General features: G+C 40.1%; 1 protein-coding gene across 13 annotated transcripts in view; it reads left to right on the forward strand.

Moving 5' to 3' along the window:
• The window catches only part of Fhl1 (four and a half LIM domains 1), a 62,138-nt gene that overhangs the window by 30,171 nt on the left and 13,347 nt on the right, over positions 1 to 18,620 (forward strand). For 3 of the 13 annotated variants that reach the window (XM_006527801.1, NM_001077362.2, XM_006527809.2), the window contains exon 1: positions 18,304 to 18,415. The exons of 9 other annotated variants lie outside the window; for them this stretch is intronic. In XM_006527801.1, coding sequence (XP_006527864.1) covers positions 18,394 to 18,415 — 22 coding nt within the window. In that variant the 5' untranslated portion in view covers positions 18,304 to 18,393. Of the gene's footprint in view, positions 1 to 18,303; positions 18,416 to 18,444; positions 18,530 to 18,620 lie in introns of those variants that run through there. One more of the 13 variants, XM_006527805.2, reaches the window with a different exon arrangement.

Below are 18,620 nucleotides of genomic sequence, written 5' to 3' on the forward strand. Positions count from 1 at the left end.
GGGGTTCTTTTCATATGAATAATACCAGACAATTGGGATGGAGGAGAGTAACACAAAATGTTAGTCTTAGGTCCTACCATACCATTAGATAGCAAGGCAAGAAGTCACAAGTAGGTAGTTGTTTAGTTAGTGGCTTCACTTTTTACTATGAAGTCTAAGCTCCATGTATTTAATAAGTACTAAGAGTACAAAAAAAAGTAATTTCAGCCTGATGGCTTTTGCATTATAGTCCATAGAACTCTGGAATTTTCCGAAGTGTTTCAGAAGTTGTACCAATATTTTACTTACATTTAAATTTTTCATTATACTATTTTTAAAATCTTAAGCCAGCAAACACTTGTAACTGTTTTGTAGTACATTTTAGCATTCTGCAGGAACTCTTACTGATTGACTTTAAAGTAAGTAAAGGTTATTAATGTCAACTTAAAATAAAATTTGACTAGAACTTATCAGTCATCCATCAATGTCAGTGTAGCATTTCTGTTGGGAGACTAAAGACAAAAGGTCTTCACTAAGGCCATTACACTAAAGCCATTGGTGTTAAGGTATTGGCCTGTGAGAGCTGATGTTACATTTGGGTTTCCAGTTACAGTGAGCACTTACCCATCTGTTATATTTAGGTGTTTCTAGTGCCTCCAGGCATCTGGGAATGGATGAGTATACACTTTAAATTGGAAACAGCCATAAAGGGGGATATACAGTTAAGAAGTTGGAGGCTGATGGGTCATCCTTCAGAAGGGACTATGAAGGGATTAGGAAACTTTATTAAACGTCTGAAAATGCATGTTTGTAACATCGATGTTCAGTAGGAGAGTTTTAAGGATTCTCTTCTGAGTGTAGCAGTAAAACCTTCAAATGAGTTTGGCAGAGTCCTTTCCTTTGGAGGTAGTGGCACTTGCTCTGCCTCTTTCCATTCCAGATGGTATTGCTCTCTCTGCCCATAGTCTTAAATACCTTTTGGAGGCTACTGTCTGCTTGTGTAGACTTGTGATCAAGTTTTCACATTTTTCCATAACCATATTTTCCTTCCCCATTCTTTTTTTTTTTTAAGACAAATTTCATAGCCCAGTCTTGCTTTCATCTTACTATTCAGTTAAGGGTTAAAGATGACCTTGAACTTCTGGTTTTACCTGCCTAGTGCTGGGTTCACAGATGTGTGCCAATACTCAAGTTTTATGCCCTGCTAGGGTTTTAATCCAGGATCATTTACATGGGAGGCAAGTACTCTACCAACTGCATCCAGAGAGAAATATACCCCTAAACCTCCACCGACGTTTGATTATGAACATTTTCAAAACTGAATTTTTCCAGTGACCTGTATGCTTCTCCTCTGTAGTCTACCTGTAACAACATGTTGTTCTACTGGTTTATATCCTATATCTATGCAGGCCAGTGTATTTTTTTAACCTGGAAATGTATTTCAGTGAAAAGCTAGCAGATTTCTTCAGCAGTTAACTTCATGTATTTTATATGCTCAAAGTCTAGCTTTTTGAACACTGCACAATTGTGGCTAACTTGGCATAGCATGTCACGAAGGATGTAAAATAAATTTTTCAACTGCACTTTCAAAAGTAATAGTATTTCTGTAATTCTGGCATAGAGTTGGGGGAAAAAACCCACTGGCTCATTTTAAAACTTATACCCTTTCTATGACCAAGGCTCTGCTGACTTCTCATCAAATCAGGATATACTTACAAATTTTATTTTCACCAGTTAGAAGCCAAATAAGTTCTTACAGAGTTGGGATCGCCCTTAAAAGAGTTGATGTTATCTAACGTTGGTCTTTTCCATCTTCTCTGTTACATTTGGAAGGCAGGAGAACAGCTAGCTGAAGTCTAAATTGGTCTGTGTTGGATTCAATCCCAAGCCCTGATCTTAAAGTCAAAGTGTTAAGTGCAAATTATTAAAACAACACTCGATCCACCAAGTAGAGCATGTGGGGCTGGGCACGAAAGGTTGCAGGGTGTGACTTTTTGTCCCAGCTTATGCAGAAAACTCTCCCTCTGGTCTTCTAAAGCTGCTTCAGTCCTTTCATTCTGTCCCCCAGATTGGGTCCCAACACACCCTTGGCCATGGGGCTGTGAGTGGACATGTTTCCTTTTGGAAGCACTCACCAGCACTCTTGAGGTAGCCACCAGGAAGGCCCTTAAAAGCAGTTTTGCTCACTCCTGCAGGGACTAATCCTCTGCAGTCCACTTTGGTTTTCAGCTGCTGTTGCTTGGCTTGGGAAATGGACTTCTGTTGTGTCAGGAGAGAATGACTCTGAAAGACTTATATATAAAGACCTATATAATAAACTTGACCAACTGCTTCGTACAGACACTTGACCCTTTAGCTGCCTATAAAATCTCATTGGCATGGTGGGATAATGTGCACTTTGGTCTTGAGAGAGCCTATTAGGTTGCAAAGTTTTTGATTCATCTACCACTGACTTACCCTTTGATCTCAACATGTGATTGACTTGTCCGATGATGGCTTCATAACCACCCATAATAAAACTGATTTATTATATATACTATAAGAGTTGAGTTTTAAGCTATATCTCGTTTCTGTTATAGGTCAGATGTATGAAAGATTTCATTAGAATTTAGGTATGCTCATTAAGCTTTCAGATCAGATTTATTTTACCAATAAAAGTCAGGAATATTTCATATTCTGTAGTTCATATATACAGTACCACCAATTCAGTGATATTTCCATAAATGAGGTGAGATTAATGATATTAACTATGATATTAACTATAAGGCATATGTTTAAAATATTGAAAACTCAATTATTCTGCAAGAATTTGGCTAGTAGGGAGGTGGAACGGTCTCTGGATTTATGCATGGAACAGGTGACAGTACTTGAGCTTCTATTCTTAGTTTGCCCTCATCCCCTTCACTTAAGGCAAGGTACTTAGTCTAAGGTTTTGGTTTGTCCATGTGTAGCATCTGTAATGCTGGTCCACTAAAAGGGGACCTGGTTTACATTTACTAGCGTTTGAGGATAGAAGGTGGCACAGAAGTTCAGATTGCGGCGTAGTGAGTATCTGTTTGTGTGCCTAATGGCAATCTTGACAAATTACTAATGACTACATTTAGAAAGTTACAGCTCTGGAGGGAATTGATATTTGATATTGTTGTTCTGTGTGTTCTAAGTTACCATCATAACAGTAGGAAAATAAACCCCATCCTGGCTGTGTTACAGAGGGATTAATCACTTCTTCAAGTCGTTGCTAAAGCTCTAGCCCTTTAAACAAGAGAACAGAAGTGTTCCTTCTTTTATTGACTCTTCCACCAAATAAAAGCCTTACAACTAAGTTTAGTTATACTTCTTCATGTGTTGAAGTCTGTTCAAGTTATTTTCATTGTAAAGAATGAAGGATGAACCATGTCAATTAAAGTGGCTAAAAATACCCTATGCAAGTATGTAGAGAGAGTGAGTGCTTTTGATTTGTACATCAAAGCAAAGAACCAAATTATGTGAGCTTGCCTTTTATACATTTGTTCCAACTACTAGTGTCTTTACAAAGACTCAGATGTTATCTCAGCACAAGAGGATTGAAATAGTTCAACTCCGTGTGAAATTGAAAAACCTATATTACTATTTTCTAAATCCAATGTATTTAAAATTTTGTGCTAAGGTGAGACAGGGGCTTCTAGTCACAGAGATTCTTGGTCTTTTCATAGTGGTCTGCCTCAAAGCTTTATGAGCTATGACATGAGAGTCACGTGAAAAATGGGGATATCTACATAGAACAAAGCCTGATTTATTTATGTATCAGTATTAGATATATGCTATTTTGACCGCATAACATTCACTAAAATTCTTTAGGAAAGGCAGGACAGCTATTGATATCTCCATTTCATTGATGAAGAACACATTAATTTTCTGGTAAACAGCTCAGTAGTCCAACCATCATATTTGTCGAGAAATGGATCCCAAGTGTGGTGTCCCTTCTCTAGGTACAACACACTAAAGCCAGAAAATAGATACCCATTGCTTTTAATTTTGTTATATTAAAAACTTAAAATGAATTTAAGTTCAATATTGTTATCTCAGTGATTGGACTAACATTTTAACTGAGGTTTTTGTTTGTTTTTTGAGACAGAGTCTAGGAGATTGTCTAAGCTTGCCTGTTACTTGCTGTATAGATTAGGCTATCCTGGAAATTGTGGTTGTAATACTCCCTCCTCTGGCTTGCAAGCATTAGAATTATAGGTGTGTACCATCAATACTAGGAGTCACCGATCACCTCTGGCTCTTACAGTCTTTCCATCTCTTCTTCCTCATAGATCCCTGAACCTTAAGGCTAAGGTGTTTGGTTTTAAAAAAATTCCATTTGGTTACACTGATTTATCAACATCAATCCTTCTCACAGCTTTTTTAAAAAAATGCTCAATGTGAAATTGGGAGTTATGGGGCTGGTAATATTTAATTTGTGTAGCTGCAGAAGTGGCTTAATCAGTGACAAATAATCAAGGACCTTTCATTACCTCTTTTGGTTACTTCTATGACCTTTAAAAAGCAAGTACCTGTTTCAGAAACGATTGACCTGTGAGGCTTTGGGCAGCAAGGAAGGTCCTCTTGGCTTTGAAGTAGTAACAACTACAGACTGAACTGAAAAAATTTCTGATGTAGATATAATTGAAAATTCTATGACAGGCTTACATAATTAATAGGGCTGTGGTTCTGTTTTCCCAGCATGCAGTTTTAAGGTCAGACCTGTGACTCAGAGCTGTGCACTTTCTTGGTGGTATGCATCAGTGGTACATCTCCAGTCTCATCATCCAGAAGGGCTTTGCCCAGCTCAAGTTGCTCCCCTCATAATCCCTAGTTGGGTGGCTACCTTTCCTTTTTTAAATAGATAAAGAAGACAACATTAACACTTGATCATCAAGTACTTTAATGTTTTTCAGCATAAAGACTTAGTGAACATAGTGAACTCCCTTGAAGGAGAAGTAGGTCCTATATTGCCACTAATACCTCTTGGTGTGGTTCTGTACGAGAGCGTGTGATATGCTCATGGTAAGTATAAGCTTTTTGCTAACTTGGATGTTTTAAAGTTATTTAAAATAAAAGGCAAGGTCCTTTGACTTGCTGTAAAAAAAAATGCACACTTGGAATCAAAATCTACTTCCTCTCTGGACAGCTTATTAGCTAAAGGTTATCTAGCACGGTTGGCATGAGATTTCTAGATGGCATCTTCTCTTTGTGCACAGAAATAACCTGCCATCTCATGAGGCTTTGGGTGCTACCCGATCCTTTTGAGAGCTTACATCCATTTGCTTTTCTCTCTTCCTTTCTCTGTAATCAAAATTCCCATCTCTTTAGTGCGACTGAGTCTTCTTGACTTGCTACCTTTTTCTTCTTTTAAGAACATGTTTTTATACCATTGTTTATCATGAGAAAACACTAGAAATGAATATCTGGAAACAGTGGAGTTGCCTACTCAGTTGTGCTATATCCATGTGGTTGCATACTATATACGTGTTAGAAGATGGAAGCTCATTTTGTATTGGCATGGACACTTACCTAAATATAAATAGAAATCGCAACAAAATAAACAGAGAAAGCAAGGTAAAGAACTGAATATATAATAAAATATCCTTAGACTTAAAAACATTAATTAAGATATATAATTTCTCTCTCTTGCCTTCACTCCTCCCCATGTTGACACCCCAAACTCCCTCTCAAATTCATGGTCTCTTTCTGATTAATTTGTGTTGTTATGAAGGAGTGAAAAGGATAAAGAATACTTAGCTACCTGCTTCCTAGATCTCCATTATCTATTGAAACTTCAGAAGACAGTGGAGGCTGAGGTAGGAGGAGCTCAAAGTTAAGGCCAGCCTGGGATACATGATGTGAACTACGTCTCAAACATACCAGTGGGCATGGATTCACAGGGGAAGTGGATCGATGGTGACAGGCAATGGGAGGATAGCTTTTCACTATATATTCTTGTATTTTTTGTTATTTTTGAGATAGGCTCTTACTATGTATGGCTGTCCTGGAACTCACTCTGTAGACCAGGCTGACCTCAAACAGAGATCTATCTGTCTCTGCCTCCTAAGTGCTAGGATTAAAGGTCTATACCACCATGCCTTTTTCTCCTTTTAACAAATAATATGTTTAAGGACTAGTGAAATGGCTTAACAGGTAAAGGGGCTTGCTTCCAAGCCTGGCCACCTGAGTTCAATTCCTAGAACTGCTGTAGAGAGAAGCAACTCCCTCAAGTTGTCTTTTGAGCTCTGAATATGTACACACAGCCCACTAAATAAATAAATGTAAGAAAATGTAAAAGCACATATTTAAAAATCCTTACACAAAAACATGCTCATAGTAGCATTACTTACTGTATTCAAAAAGTAGAGATGTTCCCAGTGTGTCAGCTAACCCACGGATGACCAATATATTGTACATCTATACACTGGAATATCATTTTGCTATGGTATAAAGTATTAACTGATGTTATAACATCATCCTTAAAATATTATGCTAATGAAATAAAAGTAGTGAAAGAGATCAGCCATGGAATACCAGTTGTCTTAGTTGCTGTGATGAAACACCATGAACAAAAACAACTTGGGGAGGAAATGGTCTATTTGGCTTATACTTCTATAGGCAATGCTCATTATAGAAGGAAGTCAGGACAGGAACTCAAACAGGGCAGGAACCTAGATGCAGGAGATGATGCAGAAGCCATGGAGAAGTGCTGCTTACTGACTTACTCATCATGGCTTAATTAGTCTGCTTTCTTATAGAACCCAGGATAACCAGGTTGGGGTGACCCACAATGGGCTGGGCCCTGCCTTATCAATCACTAATTAAGAAAATACCCTAGAGTCAGATCTTGTGGATGCATTTTCTTAATTTGAGTTCCCTCCCCTCAGATGACTCTAGCTTGTGTCATGTTAATATAAATTTCTAGTTAGCCAGGACACTACACATTGTATGATCCCATTTCTATAACATGCCCTGAAGGGGCAACTCTATATGGAGACAGAAAGTACATTGTGAGGAGTTGGTAGGGAGAAAGAAGAGTGATTGCTAAGACCAGGCTTCTTTGGGAGTGGCAACCATGTTCTGGAGTTAGATAGTATGGATGGTTATATAACTATACGCATATGTTAGACACATTGAAGTATGTGTATTAAACATGTGGGCTATTCCTGTCGTGTATTTTGTTTCAGTAGATAAAGACCAACTTGGTGAAGTCTGGAACTTGGAAGCTTTTGGGTTTTTTTCTTTTTTTGTTTCTCTCTCTCTCTCTCTCTCTCTCTCTCTCTCTCTCTCTCTCTCTCTCTTCTGTCCTGGAACTCACTTTGTAGACCAGACTGGCCTGGAACTCAGAAATCCGCCTGCCTCTGCCTCCTAAGTGCTGAGATTAAAGACGTGTGCGGGAACTTGGAAGCTTTAACAATGATTGTGAACATGTAAAACCATGAACAGCTTTCTTGAGTTCTCTACGTAAGAAATCTTGTCATTCTGAAATATTTTTTCTGGTAACACCAGAAGACTTGGTGCCTTTTGGCTACGTTTACCACCATTTTACCAACGATCTTTTCATTTGGTAGAGGAATACTGTTAAGCCAAATGAATTCCTGATTGCTAGAAGTATTGGTAACCCCAGGCTCTGCCACTAGAGAGGTGACAGGAGTTTGCAGAGGAGTCTGGGAAGACATGAGAGCACTATCTCCTCCAAGCTGACCCCACAGCCATCTGCTCCTCCTGTCTTATTACTTCCCAGGAGCTGTACATTGCTCCTGTCTCTTTTCATGTGTTCTCTTGGGGTGAGTTGAGTCACGGGGTTTAAGGAAAGGAGGAAAATGGCTTTAGGAGTCTTGGTTGATCTCTGTATGCCTGACAATATAGCTTTTCTTCCCATAGTCACCTTCTTTCCTAGGTACTGGCTCATTGTGGATTTCTGTCTCTAGAGAGCCAGTTGCTACCATTCCATCTGTCTTGGCCAGAGGTTGGTTAGAAAATTCTTCTTCTTGCCTTTTAGCTTAGAGTTCCTCTCAGTTTAGGCATGTCAGGATGACTTTGGTGTGTGTTTGATCATGTGTAGGGCAACCACTGCCTATTTCTAACAAGTGAGACTTTACATGTTTGCCATACTTTCCCAAGCTGTGATCCAACACTGGCAACTTTATTTCACTTGAATTTCTGAGTCTGTCCTATACATGGCATAATTAAACAGCTCTTTGCTATACATTCTCCTGACATTCATTGAAAAAATGGCTTATAGAATGCAGTTGTAGTCTGCATTCCGGATCTGGATATTAGATATGAGTAGCCTCTTTTTGTTGGTGATGCTGAGAGATCAATTTAAGTGCTGAGATGCATGTGAAGCAAAGTGAATCCGCCTTACTTATTCATACTCAGAAGTCGTGTTGAAAAGTCTGTAAACTCTGGTCAAGAAAGGCCTTCTCATCCACTTTCTTTGTAGGAAGGACATAAGAAAGACCCATAGTCACAAGACAAGGCAAGTACCCTCCATCTACCTTGAGAATTCAGAGAGCTTTGTTGTCACTTGGTCTCTCTTGTTTGTTCAGAAACTATTCTTACTCATGTTTGGCTATTCAGTCCTTGCCTTTGGATTTTCTGGTGCCAGCCTACATTCCTCTGAGTCCTGAGGACTTTGAACTTTGCTCCAAACTCTCCAGTTATTCTCAGGCCCATGGTCTTTAAAACCAGGCTCTTGGCCAAGATCCCAAGCTCTTATCTCCTTTCCACATACCTCCTGTGAACTGGTGAACTTAATAAATTCTACTTGCAGGAAGCTGGGGTTTGGGACAACTACATTTTTTGCAGTGTTGTTATATAAACAGTATATAGTGATTGCTGTGTGTCAGTCATTGTCCTGAGTTACAAATATGCTTTATTATTCATAAGAATAGTATCACAAGGTCCCATTATTATTTCCATTTTATAGATGAGCAAGTTAAATCACAGAGAAGTTAAATGAAATTTTCTTATGTCATACAATCAGAAAGTGTTAAATGTAGACTTTCCATCTAGACATTATGACTCCAGAGTCCATTCCTCCAGCCAATACATTATTTTTACCTGAACTTTATAAAATAGATATACCCATATTAAATTTGGAGAAAAATCACGATTACTTTTCTTTAAGATGATGATGTTAATTGTTGAACCAATCTCATGTAAAAGTAAGCCTTAAATTTCTTTTATGGGAAGGCTTTGAAAAGTTCTGTTCGATTCAAAACACTACTTGAAAGTCCTTGAATGCAGTAGAATAATGAGCTGCTACTCTGTCTCATTTTTCATACCTCAAGTAATCTGGCTTTATGTACAAGAGGTGCTTACTTCCACTATTTGTTCTTTTTTATTTTTCCACTGCTTGAAAATAAATAGGAATGGAGCTGGTGAGGTGATTTCTGAGTTCTGAGCACTTGATATTCTTGCAGAAGACTTGCTTTTCATTCCTAGCACCCTCTTATGGTTCTCAACTGCCTGTAACGCTAGTTCTAGGGCTTTGGAGAGATGTTCTGACCTCCACAAGTGCCAGCCATGCAATGGTAGACACACATACATGCAAGAAAAACATGTACATACATACGTACGTACATACATACATACATACATACACACACACACTAAAGCTTTAGAGAACAAGATGGGCTGAAGTTAAGGTTAATATGACAGTCTTTCCAAGAATATGTCTTTTACTAGCTTCTGACACACTAGACCTAGTTAAGATCCTTTTTGAGTTATGCTAACAGACTGTTCCCAGGGCCTTGCCCGTGTGTAAGCCTGTGCTCTCCTACTGTGTGCTATCTGCAGCCCTACTACACTCCTTTCTGGGAGGCCCGTTTGCTCATCCTTGTGTTCTCATCATTGTGTTCAGTGTGCTTGCTGACTGCCATAGAGAACATATTGCTCAACCCTAGGAGATCAGCAACTATTCACTCTCTTTCTGAAGTGTCAGCTGTCCTGGTGGATCCCCTGTTCCTGTTCTACCCTTCAACCTAGTCTTCCTTACAGCTTGGTGTCAACTGCCACTTTGAAGTTAGCCAGAGTTTATAGTCTTGTTGACTAGACTCTTAGTGTCACATGAGAGCATCCCCTATGTTTTATTTCCAGCTCACATAATTGTCCCCAATCTCAGGGTTAGTGAACCAAGTTAGTCTCTGTTGATAATTATCAAAGACGAGGAACCACAATCATCATTCATCCTAAACCTCATTCCCAGGCTTTGTGCTATAATGAATAAAGGCCCCTTGTTGGAATCAGTTCCACTGTATATGAGGAACAGTGTCTCGAGCTGGAAATAATTTTCAGCTTGACTATAAAATACTCTATGCAAATGAAATGCCACAGACTAGGCCCATGATGTATTCTGGTCCTTCCAGAATCTCTGTTCTCAACATATATAGATTGGTTGTCAGGAAAGACAGGTTACCCATTGGGGCCCTATTCTGTTGGTAGACCACACACTAAGATCACCAGGTCAGTTTTCACAAAATAGTGCCTGGCCTGGCACAGCAGAATAGCTATTTCCACAGAAAGTTGTTCTTGTTTGCCCTCAACATGAGTCACTGTGGGCTGCCACTCTCTTGGATGTGCCTGTAAGTACTCTTGGGTGGAGTCTAGATTGAGACATTTGTGGGGCAAACAGAGACAGATAGAAGCCAAGTGAGCTTTAGCCCTCTGATTTTTTTTTCAGTTTGCCACGAATCCAGATTGACTCCACTACCAAGATAGTTCCCTCCAGCATCTAACACAGTAGAGACTTCCTGAGTAGCATCCAGGCACTTCTTGGGCTTTTTCTTTCTGTCGTTCCATCACATTTTACACTCCATCACATTTTCCGATTCTCTTTTGAGCAAACCCCACTTAACCACTCATGAGTTTATTCAACCACCAAACTTCAGTTCAAGAGCTATGCTCTGGTTACAGTTTGAGAAGAGGAATGTAAAATAGTGTAAAACAGTCACCATAGTCCTTTGGTAAAAAAAGAAGACAGCTTATAAGTCTCTAGTCTGAATATACACACAAGGAAGGAGGGCTTGTGAAGAACTATGGACTCTTTCTAATCAAGGCAGTCAATCAAAGTTGTCAGCACTAAGGATAAAGATATAAGGGGAAGGATTGTAGCTCAATAATAGAGTGCTTGCCCAGCATGTTCAAGGCCCTGGATTCCAGCTCCACTACCAAAGAAAGACTAAAGGCATGGGTACTTTATTTGGCTTCTTCTTCTTCCCTTTTAGGATAGCTGGGTAAATGATAGAATAGGACCATGGAATGCTTAGCCCTCTAACATCTCTCCGGGGCTTGAAAGGCCTGTAACAGGTGGACTTGGTGAGTGCCAGGACTGGGGATGATTGAAAGGGTGTTTTGAATCATGGCACATGGCAACAGAGAAATAAAACAGATCACAAGTGGCTGGTCGAAATAGACTAGGAGAGAATTTTAACACCTAAAATATGACAAAGATTTATCGCTACCAGTAGCATCTCCAATTCATAAGACATTTATTTTCCCTTGATCTGAGAGTCTATATTTACATTATATTTTTTCTTCTAAAAGTTTTCTTATTTCCTCGTTCCAGTTTTCTCTTTCTCAGTGTTACATTAATGGTGACTTCTGGTCAGAGTCTAGTCTCATGGAAAAGATCTATTGGATATGGTTGTTATAGTATCTGTATCTTGGTGTGGGTCTTTAAAAACGTGGGACAGAATAGACTTTAGGGACGAGAGACTTTAAAATTGTTATTAATCATGGAATGACATTTTTAAAAATCAAAGGAGAGAGACCATGGCATATGCTTTCTTCATAATCCCTGTGTGAGTATTATAAAAGAAACCCTGGGCCATGGTAAATTACCTTCAATACACTTATGTGGCATTTTCAGTTTGCCTTGCTATTATAGTCTTCTCTTTGTGTATGTTATGCCATTTGTAGGGAGTCTTCCCCTTTCCATAGCCATCGTGTCTTTTCTCTGAGATTCAGAGACCTTGTGGGCAAGCAGAACTCTGTGCTTTCATTTGACTCTTGTGTTATAAAATGGCACTTGTGTGATCCCAGAGTGTTCCTTCATTTTGCTCTTTCATGGGTATGCTGGGAATTGTGACATTTAAGAAGTGACATTGCAAAATTGAACATGTCAGTTGGCAATAGGGCTCTTCCAGCCTTAAAGATTGCCAAGAACTCGAGATGGCTGAAGTTGCTCTGGACTTATTTCTGGCAAGAGTACACAGGGCAAAAAATACTCTGGACAGGTCAACATTGAATCACATCGTATCATAGAACATGACGAGATGCTTTAATCTTGTGGTTAGACTCACTCAGGAGAAGTGCTGGTGCAGGAACGTATCCTGACCAAATTATGCTGAGAGAAACTCACAGGCTATTAATTTATTAGTAGTAGTCAAGAATAAAATAACGCATAAATGTTCAAGATGAAACCACCAAGACTCCAATCTTGGTTTGAAATAAGGCTCTCGAGTTTGGCCATGACTAGTGGCATTTAATTGTTTGAGTAAGTTTTCAGTAACTTGGAAAATGTCTTGAGTCAAAAGAAAATGGAGTAAGATGGAAGGCTGACCGCAAGTCACACCTTGAAGGAGGAGGAGCTCCTGAGATATACATGGGCCAAATGGCTCACTGAATTTGCTCTTTGACTCAGAAGTGTGATCCTCCCAGTGGCGGTGGAGAGATAAGAGTCTAGGATTAGATTGCAGCAGGATAATTCTCACAAGTGGGATTCCAGTGTGATCTTACACTCAGTCTTTCTTGACTTGAAAAGCTAGATGCCCTTAAAGTGTGTTTGTTGTTGCGGTCTTCGAGAAGTGTTACTGTGGAGGACTGGATGAAGTGCTCCTCTTCCATATTTTCCTGCTCACCCAGAATCTCAACTGCAGGGACCTTGTTGACCGTACCCCCTCCTCTGCAACCAGTAAGCCCCATCTTTCCTATTCTATAATATCCCTTCTACCTAGTCTTTCCTTTCTGTCCCCATTGTCAGTACCTCATGGTCATTTAGTCCTGTAATGTCTGCTCAAACGCAGTACTCTTCACGGCCTTTAGGCTCTTCTCTGATAGCTCCCCTTTTCTCTGCCTATATCATACACTCAGATCACTCTCTTCCTGTGGGTCATTTGAAAAGTAAGCCTATGTGCTCTGGCTTTCCTGCCTGTAGTCTTGGCTGCATTACCGCCTTACCACTCTACTTAACAGCCTTCTCCTAACCAGACTTGCTCCTGCTTCTTTCGTGGACCTCGTATTCCTCTCAGAACATGACCCACATGCTACCTTTTTTCTTTTCTTTTTTTTAATTAGGTATTTTCCTCATTTACATTTCCAATGCTATCCCAAAAGCCCCCCCCCCATACCCTCCCCCCCACTCCCCTACCCACCCACTCCCCCTTTTTGGCCCTGGCGTTCCCCTGTACTGGGGCATATAAAGTTTGCAAGTCCAATGGGCCTCTCTTTGCAGTGATGGCCGACTAGGCCATTTTTTTGATACATATGCAGCTAGAGTCAAGAGCTCCGGGATACTGGTTAGTTCATAATGTTATTCCACCTATAGGGTTGCAGATCCCTTTAGCTCCTTGGGTACTTTCTCTAGCTCCTCCATTGGGGGCCCTGTGATCCACCCAATAGCTGACTGTGAGCATCCACTTCTGTGTTTGCTAGGCCCCGGCCTAGTCTCACAAGAGACAGCTATATCTGAGTCCTTTCAATAAAATCTTGCTAGTGTGTGCAATGGTGTCAGTGTTTTACCTTTTTTCTTGATTGGCCTCTTCCCCTTCTTTGTCCAGTACATTCTTCACTATTCAGGACGAAGTCATGGCCTAGATTCTGTGATCTCTATCAAGTGTTTTCTGGTCCTATCTTGACACAGTTTCTGCCAGTGATAAATATTGCTAACATTATCTATCTTTCCTGTAATATCATGCTCTGTCTTCCATGGAAATTATTTGTATATTTATCCAGGTAACACTTCACAGTAAGGATTATACTTTATTTTTCCTGTCTAGAAAATCAGTTTGGAGCAGGTAGTAGTAGGGTATTTGTTTAACAAGTGGTTTTCATATAAGAGAGGTGAATGGATAGGGTCATGTAATCATGGCTAGATCTCAATGAGAAGCTAGAATCTCTCCATGAATTGTTAGAAGACACAGATGAGTAGATAAACTGATGTAAATGGCCTCACAAGGATCACATGCTAGAGGAGACTGAAGAGATTTGATGCCTAGCACTCAATAAAAAGTCATCCTGATATGGCTAGCACAGGATAGGTGCCAAAGAGAATTGTTCACTGACTGCTAGCCAACCTCCCCAACAGTGTAAATAGTAGAACTTGGTAAACAGTACAGTGGTTATCGAAGAGATTGTTATATATCGTACTGTTGATGTATAACAACATTAATGCAAATGCCAGTGAAGTTAATGACTGCTTGGGTGTCTGCTAAGTAGCCATTAAGCTGTCTAAACCATTAACCCTTGTTACTGAGAAATCACTTTTTCCTCATGGAAAGGGGGATTTTTTAAAGTTTAAATTTTATTTCTCTTTTATCCACAATTTAAATTAGTTCTTTGAGAATTTCATAGAATATATCTTGATCATATTCACCTTTATCTCTAAAATCTTCCGAGATACAACTCCTTTGACCCTGTGTTGTCTGTTTTTTTTTTAACCCATCAAGTAGAGTTTGTGTGGCCCATCTACTCTTAGTTGTATCCACTGAAGCATGGCCAACCTTCCAGGGGTCACATCCTCTCCCAGCAGTTATCAGTTGTCAATAGCTACTCAGCTAGTGCTTGGATTTGGTACCCACCCTTCCCTCTCTATCCTGGGATTTTGTCTGGCTAGAACCTGTGAAGATTTTGTACATGGTATCTTGATTTCTGTGAATTCCTATGAGCAAATGCCCTGATGTAGCTGGAAAACACTATTTCCTTGTCACCCATGGTTCTTACAATCTTTCTTTTTCCTCTTCCACAAAGAACTATAAACCTTGGGAAAGGGAATGTGGTGTAGATGTCTCATTTAGGACTGAACGTTCTTCAGTATTAGCCTCTATACTTTGACCGGTTATGGGATTTCACTGTTAATCATCATCTACTACAAAAAGAAGATTCTCTGATGAGGGTTGAGAGATGGACTAATTCCTGGCTATAATGATAATTCATTAGAAGTCAGTTTAATACTATGCCCATATTGCAGAGTAATAGTAGTATGTTGTCTCCTATGGTCTATGACCTGTCTAGCCATAGGTTCTTAGTCCCAATAGTGGTCCCAGATGTGGGCTTCATCTTGTGGGTTGAGACTTAAATATAATCATAAAGTAGTTGGTTACTCCCATAACAATCATGCCCCTCTTGCCCCACTAGGCCGATCTTAGCAGTCCAGTTGTTATTGTAGCTTGCATGGTTCATAGCTGGGTAAGACAACGATTGCTCTTCTCTTCTGATAGTGTGCACTGTGAAAGCTACCCAGTAGGGATGAAGCTTCCAGGTGAGTACCAGCTTGATTTCTCAAGGTTCTAAGACTCCAGTATGTAGTATCTTCTGCAAGAGGGCGTTGACATCAAGTTCTGTAAGGTAACCAAACACATCATCAAAAAATACCCTGTATTTGGTGAAAGGTCAAATTTTGTGAGAGTTGATATTAACATTTGGAGCCCCAGTGTCCAAGCGGGTGGTAGTCTTGCCTCCTAAAAGTCTCTTAGGAAAGCCGAGGTACATGGTTGGGCTTTGTTGCAAGTGGGATAAGCGCACCATTAGGCTGAGCACTCACACCACACTGGCTTGTCCTCATTGACTAGTGATCATGAAGTAGCTCTTATCTTTATATATTCTCTTCTATTTGAGGCAAAATAGACCCAAGTGTATTTGCCAGCTTCATGAAGCCAGATGTCCATAATCTGTATTTGCTTTACAAAATGAGCCAACACCTAAATGAACTGCCATAGTGGCTATAAAACCTACATCCCAGTGTCAAACTTAAAACTAGAACTGATGTCCTATGAGACAGCGTTAGCTACACAAAGCTTATCATTCACAGCCCTGTAAAGAGGAGGCGTTTAAAAATACACAGACCCTAAGAATGTCTCACTAAAATCTAAAGCAAGATTTGTAAAGGTTAAACATCTAATAAAGTAAGAACAGTTCCCTTAGGTGAAGAGTGTACATTGATTTTAAGGGTGTGGTATCGTAACTAGTCAGTTACAATTTTATCATCCTGAACAAGGAAATGTCCAGGAAGGTGTGGAAGAGAGCACAATGTCACGTATCTTATTTTCCTAGGCTTGTTTTTTTTATACTTAATGTCCTGAATTTTATTCTTAAGCCAGTTCCAGATAAGCAAGACTAAGTAAGCAGAAATTTCAGTTATCTTTTTGAGAAACTTTTCCTTGAAAGCTTGAAGGCAAAAATAATTGGAAAACTCATTTACCCATCTAGGCACATCACATTTGCCTGCTCTGTACTTCACAAACATTCTGGAGCCTACACAGTCAGACAAGATAGTGGTTGCTACATGAAACTCAAGAAGAACGAAGACCAAAGTGTGGACACTGTGCCCCTTCTTAGATTTGGGAACAAAACACCCATGGAAGGAGTTACAGAGACAAAGTTTGGAGCTGAGACAAAAGGATGGACCATCTAGAGACTGCTATATCCAGGGATCCATCCCATAATCAGCCTCTAAACGCTGACACCATTGCATACACTAGCAAGATTTTGCTGATAGGACCCTGATATGGCTGTCTCTAGTGAGACTATGCCGGGGCCTAGCAAACACAGAAGTGGATGCTCATAGTCAGCTATTGGATGGATCACAGTACCCCCATTGGAGGAGCTAGAGAAAGTACCCAAGGAGCTAAAGGGATCTGCAACCCTATAGATGGAACAACATTATGAACTAACCAGTACCCCGGAGCTCTTGACTCTAGCTGCATATGTATCAAAAGATGGCCTAGCCGGCCATCACTGGAAAGAGAGGCCCATTGGACTTGCAAACTTTATATGCCCCAGTACAGGGGAACGCTAGGGCCAAAAACTGGGAGTGGGTGGGAGGGTATGGGGAACTTTTGGGATAGCATTGGAAATGTAAATGAGGAAAATACCTAATAAAAAAATTTTAAAAAAGATAGTGGTTGCTAAGTATCTAGCCCAGGGCCTGTCCCTCAGTGAGCGCCTGATCCCTTCCTGGAGTTCATAACCAAAGCCATTTTTTAGATTCTAGATGGGACTGTGTTTTGGAGGATTAATTAACACATTTGGCTTGTCTTAATATATTCCTCAAACACATAGCTTTTGAGTGCTTCCTGGGAGCTCAGTTGATTCTAAATGAGACCATAACACAGATCCGAGGAAAGAATGAGAAAAACATACAAGCCAAGAAGTCACTCTGATGCCTGCTTTTAGAAGGGCTGTAGAACTGAAGGAACATCATCAGATGGGAAAACTAGCAGGGAGAGGGTGGTAGCAAGACGCACCCATTAGAACTGCGTGGTTAGAGACTTTCTCTTAGAGTGTCTTGGAGTGAAGACAACGTGAGGAGAGGAACAGCTGGGGGAAGCGTTGGGCAGAGAGGTACAGAGGACAGCAAGGAAGCCAGTGAGGTTGTAGCCAGGGCAGAGAAAAGGTCCTTTGAGGCTTTTCTTAGAACCGGTTCACAATCTCCAGTGTCCAGCCAATGATGTCACGTGGAGCTACTATATGTATGATGATTGATATCTTTATTCATGTTTTTATCATTGTCTGTAGCAGCAAAGATTGACAGTCCCTATTGTAGATGTAGGAATGGATACCATTCTGTTCTGTTTGATGCTGGAGTTAGAGTGCCATGGTTGCTCCGTGTTTTAGTGATCTGCTATTTGCCGGTACATATCCAGGAAGACATTAAATGTCTATAATGCCTTAAGGCTCTCACTGTAATGTTTTCCTTTAATTACACTGGTAGCAAAAGTCCATCTCCTATTGTTACTTTCATCATTAGCAGGACAAATATGCATTATTTATAGGTCCAAAGGCAGGCTCCTGTGGCATATAAAGTAAATTAATAAGGATGGCTCAGCATTAAGCTATGTCAGAGCTGAGTCCAATTTTATTCCGGTCCAGGGATGACTTTCTATGTGGCCTTTCTGGCTCTGAAGCTAATTTGGATGCTGAGTAGCCCCACAGGTATTTATATGTAGCGTTTGGTATTTTTACTGGGCCCTATTCTTCTCCCTTGGATCACCTAAAATGGTTAAGAATTTTCTAGTGGGATTAAGGTTGTGATCTCAGGGGAGGGGTGGGACATCTGCTCTTGGTTATTTTTGTGTGAGCTGCTTCCCCTTAAATGTATGTTCACAAATGAGCCAAAGCGTTATCATCTGGGGTTGAGGGAAGACAGGTCTGGGTGCCGCTCCTGAACTTGGCCTCTGAGCCATGGCTTCTCAAAGACACTCAGGTAAAAACCTCCCTGTTATTTCTCTTATCTAGAGGACAGTTGTTTCAGGCCAATGAATCTGTCATTGGTCTAGAAGATAATTTGGGATGGGGTGATTTTAGTGCTGTGTAAATGGTAAGTAAATCCTGGCTGCTGTCTGTTTCGTTCTTGTTCTGTTTTAATGATGAGATGAAAGTGTTCTCCCTCAAGTAAACTTAGATGCTAA

The sequence above is a fragment of the Mus musculus genome, chromosome X (assembly GCF_000001635.26).
Source record: "Mus musculus strain C57BL/6J chromosome X, GRCm38.p6 C57BL/6J".
In the NCBI taxonomy this organism is placed as follows: Eukaryota; Metazoa; Chordata; class Mammalia; order Rodentia; family Muridae; genus Mus; species Mus musculus.